Source organism: Triticum urartu, unplaced genomic scaffold (assembly GCF_003073215.2).
Source record: "Triticum urartu cultivar G1812 unplaced genomic scaffold, Tu2.1 TuUngrouped_contig_5498, whole genome shotgun sequence".
NCBI classification, from domain to species: Eukaryota; Viridiplantae; Streptophyta; class Magnoliopsida; order Poales; family Poaceae; genus Triticum; species Triticum urartu.
The window spans coordinates 1,719-8,649 of record NW_024116177.1 but is presented as its reverse complement, the minus strand read 5'-3'; the positions used below and the strand labels follow the sequence as shown (position 1 = coordinate 8,649).

Below are 6,931 nucleotides of genomic sequence, written 5' to 3'. Positions count from 1 at the left end.
CGCCGTGAAGATCCTGGACCGCGGCAGGGTGCTCTCCCTCCGCGGCGCCGACGACCAGGTCCGCAGGGAGATCGCCACGCTCACCATGCTCGCGCACCCAAACGTCGTCCGCCTCCACGAGGTAATTAGTACTACTCACTAGTAGTAATCGCGATCTCGGCTCCTGTTCTTCTCTCGGTGCTAGATGCGTGTATAGAAAGTTTAGAAACCATAGATTGAGTACCCTTGGTGGAGAAACTGTGGAAAAAATATTTTTAAATTTTAAATACCTTGTCGAGCTTGCGAGCAAGGGTGCTTGAACTACGGGCACGCCACGGTTGGAATGACGCTACAATTATCAACCAGAGATTCCTTAAGGAAAGGGATAGTTCGTGGTGGAGATTACAAGCATCATCATCATAATGTTTATTTATCTACATATGTTTTCCTACATTCATAGCAACACAAACCTATAATTTCGGGATTCTACTTTGTATATTAATAGTCTATATATACAACTTCATTCCGCGTTACACATGGAGGATGTCGAACTGGGTTACAAAACATTGACCAGCTTGATGACCGGGAAGAATCGTGCTGCAATTATTTAAAAATTTGACGCCGGAGGGGGAAAGAGCCCGTTGGTCTTCTATGGGGTAGTATAAGGAGAATGTTCTGTCAAGTCGACGGTTGCGGGAGGCTTGTACTCGGGACGGCGATAACGTATCAGTACATCCGGGCACGCCACAGCTGCAATTATCAACCGGAAATTCCTTGAAAAAGGAACGTGGGGATTGCAAGCACCATCATAATGTATTTGTCTATATATGTTTTCGTACATTCATAGCACTTATCAATAATTGTAGCCTGTAGGGATTGCATTGGATATTAGCATTTGTCTATACGTAGCGCGTTGCGCGTAGACCACTAGACCTGTAGCAGCACGTGGAGTTGGAGGCAGATTCAGCTCCAGGCCATTCACTTCTCTATTTTAGGATTAATGCTTGATTTGGATCGCATGTGTAGCCGTCAAGTATATCCAATAATGCCAACCAGCTGCTGCCCCGTCCCTATCTTTATGACTATGCCATGATCTTACTATTTATTTTCTGAGAGACAGAATTTCTTTGGGTCTCTTGTGGGGCACATGAGCATATGAATTCATCGACGTGGCCCGTTTAAATAATATCAGTGTCGTAATATTAATCCTGTAATTCTTTTAACTCTTGATTCAGGTTGCTGCTAGCAAAACAAAGATCTACATGGTGCTTGAGTTTGTCAATGGAGGAGAACTGTTTGACAGGATTGTAAGCCCCTATAACTTTTACTTTCAACTATCTGAAAGCTTGCTTTGCATTATAAAATTCTCTGCCAGGTACATTGGTCAGTTCTAACACTTTGAGTTGATTTTTTTCCTGCAAATAAAAGGCAATGAAGGGAAAACTATCCGAACGAGAAGGAAGAAGACTTTTTCAGCAGCTAATTGATGGCGTGAGCTATTGCCATGGAAAGGGTGTCTACCACAGAGACCTTAAGGTACTGGCGACTGAAGTTTTCTTTTCATTTCTTTTGAAGAATCTGGGGCAAACAATTATCTAACATAATTATTTCTCATATATCATGGCATTATGGTTGATTGCTCTGTGTTCTCCTGACTTATCCTACTGCTACATGTTACAGCCTGAAAACGTTCTGATTGACCGAAAAGGCAACATCAAGATCTCTGATTTTGGTCTATGTGCTTTACCTCAACATCTCGGGGTATGGCAGAAAAATTTCCTTGTATTGATCATTATATTTTCGTTGATTTTTCTGTTGCGAGGATATTTTCATTTCGTTGAATTTAAAGTCTGCAACTTTTCAGAAGGATGGATTACTGCATACAACCTGTGGTAGCCCCAACTATATTGCACCTGAGGTAAAAGACTAGCCACCTTGGGACGAGTTATCTGTTTTACGGTATATTTGCTAATTCTCGTGCCAAATATATCCAGGTTCTGCAGAACAGAGGTTATGACGGATCACTGTCGGATATCTGGTCTTGTGGAGTAATTCTTTACATAATGCTCATAGGCCAGCTTCCGTTTGATGACCGAAATATGGTTGTTCTTTATCAGAAGGTAGACATTCATTTAAAAAAAACTAAAAACTTAAGTGATATCTGGTGCTTTGTTCTGATAGTTCTATGATTCCATTCCAATAATACTACTGTTATGTGGTTGCGTGTAGATTTTCAAGGGTGACGCTAAGATCCCGGAGTGGCTTTCGCCTGGTGCACAAAACATTATTAAGAGGATTCTTGAACCAAATCCGATGAAGAGAATCAACATGGCAGAGATCAAACAACACGAATGGTTTCAGAAAGACTATATTCATGTTGGTCCATATGATGACGATGATGAAGATGTACGGCTTGGTGCAATTCTGCCTGTGAAACAGGTATGGCAAGATGACACAAACTGTTTAATGCTGAAGACCAATTTATGACCTAATATAGGCATCTGTGTTGCGTATTTGTAGCCGCTGATAGGTGATTTTTTGTTTCCTTTTTCTATCCAGAAGCAAATTAGTGAAGCACCTGGGGACAAGAGTACTCGTCAGATGAACGCTTTTCAGCTGATCGGAATGGCATCTTCCCTCGATCTTTCTGGGTTTTTTGAGGAAGAGGTATAAAAATATTTTCAGTAATTTCTTTCTTGTGCCTCCCTTGCTATAATCAGAATGATTTAATCTGCAAAATTGGGAAAAAAAATCATATGCATAGTTTCTCAAGATGTTTTAGATCAAGATGATCACTGAATGCTGCCACTGCGGCCTCATAGAACAACTCATCTCATCCAGTTGGACTTATTGCAGGGAGTGTCCCAGAGAAAGATCAGGTTCACATCAGCACTTCCACCGAAGGATTTGTTCAACAAGATTGAAGTAACGGCAACGCAATCGGGGCTCCACGTTCAAAGAGTGCATAGCAAGGTGAGCACAAGCTTCTCATCATCACATTGTAGAGATTTTTCGTCATCACATTATTGAGTACAACTTTTGAAGGAACTGAAAATGATGTGCCGTGTTATATTTCAGCTCAAAATAACGGGCAATTGCAATGGAGCGAACAACCCTTTGCCATTCTTAGTCTGTGTCGAGGTATAATTCGGCGAGCTGCACTTTTCTTCAGTGAAATGCATGGGAATGATAACCGATGGAGATCAGCTGCTAACATCTAGGGTGCTGCTTTTCTATCCCAGGTGTTTGAGCTCGGCCCCTCTCTGCATGTTGTTGAGCTTAGGAAGTCCCACGGTGACCCTGCAGTGTACAGACAGGTAGGCAAGAGTGCTAACAGCAACTAGATTTGCCACTGCCATAACTTCACTCTACACATCTTGAGTGCTGGTGGTTATTGAGTGAATGACTTAATGATGCTGCTTTCTTGAAATTTATTTTTGCAGCTCTGCGATAGGATCTCGGGTGACCTGGGGATTGACAAGATATTCAGGATGGAGCAGCTCTTTGACGACAATCTCCCCAGCTTCGACAGCAGAGGCGCGACGCCACTGGTTGCCTTGTGACGAGTGTTGTGTTGTACCCCCACACTGACAAGATGTTGTAGGACCTAGGATCATAGCTCTTCAGGGATTGGAAATGACGGTGAGGGATAAGGATTAGGATCATACAGTGTATAGATGTACAGATAACCGATTGGTGAAAACTGACTGTCGGCGATGTAAATGAAAAAAAAGCTGAAGAAAGGAACATTGACATATAAGAGATGAATTGTTGACCTGGTTTTGTTACTTCTTATTATCTGCGCCATTCATCTCCACTTGTTCTAACCAATACATCAAGAGTATGAGAAGGATCCCTATTCTAAAATAAATATACGACCGTGAGGTACTAGCGAAAATAAAAAAAACTAGGGAAGCAAAAATTCAAAATAAACTATTGCTATCCCTAAAAAAAACCACTCCGTCTGTTCACAAATATAAGATGTTTTAGATATTTTAATATGGACTACATGCGGATTGAAATGAGTGAACAAACGCACTAAAATGTGTATATGTACCCGATTCACAAAAAAATTAGAACTTCTTATATTTGTGAACGGAGAAAGTATTACTCTATAATACTGCTCAAGACAACGTTTTAGAAAAATAGGGAGGTGGTTCTTGGTTCCATCAGCCAGAATGAAAACCACGAGTAGCTCATACAATACTTTGAACTGCAGCATGCCATGCTTGACACAACTCAGTCTGCTATGAGAAGCACTGAACAGGGAGCCTCGGTTGATATAGATGGTGAGAATAATTCTGATACAACTGCTCCTCCTGGTTTCCCTCACCCTGTTTACCTTCCTCATGTGGATCTGCAAGTCGATGCAGTCTCAAAGAAGGAGGCTCTGCTAGGAAAGGAAGGAGCCTGTATCTGGCAAAAATATTCCTCCCTGATGTTGCTTGAAGCTACGTCGGTATTTTCCCAAAGAGGAAAGGATGATGCAGCACAACAGCGGTAGGTATTTTCCTCAGATATAAAACCAAGGTTATCGAACCAGTATGAGAACCAAGCAACACAACGTAAATAGCACCTGTACACAAATAACAACTACTCGCAACCCGACATGTAAAAGGGATTGTCAATCCCTTTCGGGTAGAGGCATCAGAAATTGGCAAACGGATGTGAGAGAGTTATAAATATTGATAGATCGAATGCCAAATAAAATAAATTGCAGCAAGGTACTTTTGTATTTTTGGTTTAGTGGATCAGAAAATAAAAGGCAAATAAAATAGATCGCAAAGGCAAATAATATGAGAAAAAGACCCGGGGCCGTAGGTTTCACTAATGGCTTCTCTCGAGAATAATAGCAAACGGTGGGTAAACAAATTACTGTTGGGCAACTGATAGAACTCAAATGATCATGACGATATCCAGGCAATGATCATTACATAGGCATCACGTCCAAGATTAGTAGACCGACTTCTGCCTGCATCTACTACTATTACTCCACACATCGACCGCACCCAGCATGCATCTAGTGTATTAAGTTCATGGAGAAACGGAGTAATGCAATAAGAACGATGACATGATGTAGACAAGATCTATCTATGTAGAGATAGACCCCATCGTTTTATCCTTAGTAGCAACAATACATACGTGTCGGTTCCCCTTCTGTCACTGGGATCAAGCACCGTAAGATCGAACCCACTACAAAGCACATCTTCCCATTGCAAGATAAATAGATCAAGTTGGCCAAACAAAACCCAAATATCGGAGAAGAAATACGAGGCTATAATCAATCATGCATAAAAGAGATCAAAGAAACTCAAATACTTTCATGGATATAAAAAGAGATAGATCTGATCATAAACTCGAAGTTCATCGGATCCCAACAAACACACCGCAAAAAGAATTACATCATATGGATCTCCGAGAGACCATTGTATTGAGAATCAAACGAGAGAGAGGAAGCCATCTAGCTACCAACTACGGACCCGAAGGTCTATAAAGAACTACTCACACATCATCGGAGAGGCACCAATGGAGGTGGTGAATCCCATTCGTGATGGTGTCTAGATTGGATCTGGTGGTTCTGGACTCTGTGGTGGCTAGAATTGATTTTCGCCGACTCCCCTAGGGTTTCTGGAATATTGGGGTATTTATAGAGCAAAGAGGCAGTCCATGGGGCACCCGAGGTGGGCACAACCCACCAGGGCACGCCTGGGCCTCCTGGCGCACCCTGGTGGGTTGTGCTTTCCTTGGAACACCCCCCAGGCGCAGCCTTGGCCCATTAGGTGTCTTCTGGTCCATAAAACATCTCCGTAAAGTTTCATGGCATTTGGACTCCGTTTGGTATTGATTTTTTGTGATGTAAAAACATGCAAAAAAGCAGCAACTGACACTTGGCACTATGTCAATAGGTTAGTACCAAAAATGATATAAAATGACTATAAAATGATTATAAAACATCCAATATTGATAATTTAACAACATGGAATAATCAAAAATTATAAATACGTTGGAGACGTATCATCATCCCCAAGCTTAACTCCTACTCGTCCTCGAGTAGGTAAGTGATAAAAACAGAATTTTTGATGTGGAATATTGCCTATGATGTCATATCATATTCGTTTCTTTATAGCATGGACATTTGGACTTTTATATTGTTCAAAGCCATAATCTAGTTTTGACATGATAACTTAAATACTCAAGCATTTCAACAAGCAACCATGTCTTTCAAAATATCAACGCTAAAATAAGCTATCCTAGCCCCATCATGATTAATCATTGATCCATCATGAAACACACTCGCATATTTACTACACCAATGCTCAAGTATGATCATAGTGCCTCCTAGTTGGTGCTTTATAAGAGAAGATGGAGACTCAAATTCAAAATAAAAATGGCATAAAGTACAAAGAAAGGCCGGCCCTTCACAGAGGGAAGTAGGGATTTGTAGAGGTGCTAGAGCTCAAAGCGAAAAAATAGAGATAAAAACATTTTGGGAGGTGTATCCATCCCACCAACGAAAACGACTTAGAGTTCGCAACACTTTCCATGCTAGATATATCATATGCGAATCCCAAACAGAAAATAAAGTTTATTCCTTTTTCCACCATACTTTCACTTTTCATGGCTAACCGTATCCACGGGTGCCTTCCATACCAACACTTTCTAAGGAATTTATTATTTGACAACATAAAGTAAATTCATTTTTTCATTTCGGGACTGGGCATCCCTAATACCTTTGCCTTACTCTCGTGCAATGACAAGTGAATAAACACTCATCGTGAGAATAAAACATCTAGCATGGAAAATATTAGCCACCCCTCACTGCTCCGCGAGCGAAACAAACACACAAAAGAGAAATTTATTTTGAAAATTAGAGATGGCACATACAAATTTGCTTAGAACGGCAAAATAATACCGCATATTGGTAGATATAGTGGACTCATATGGCAAAACT

The 6,931-nt window shown here is 41.0% G+C and overlaps 1 protein-coding gene across 3 annotated transcripts; it reads left to right on the top strand.

The window, feature by feature from the left end:
- On the top strand, nt 1-3,754 carry LOC125529300 (CBL-interacting protein kinase 17-like; the record flags this gene model as incomplete). 3 transcript variants are annotated; one of them, XM_048693714.1, is given in 12 exon segments in its annotated part: nt 1-121; nt 1,215-1,286; nt 1,408-1,515; nt 1,660-1,740; nt 1,844-1,897; nt 1,974-2,099; nt 2,209-2,418; nt 2,542-2,646; nt 2,836-2,952; nt 3,058-3,120; nt 3,222-3,296; nt 3,423-3,754. In XM_048693714.1, coding segments are annotated over 12 exon segments (1,252 nt in total), but the record flags the coding sequence as incomplete, so codon positions are not given.
- Nucleotides 3,755-6,931: the final 3,177 nt, after the last annotated feature.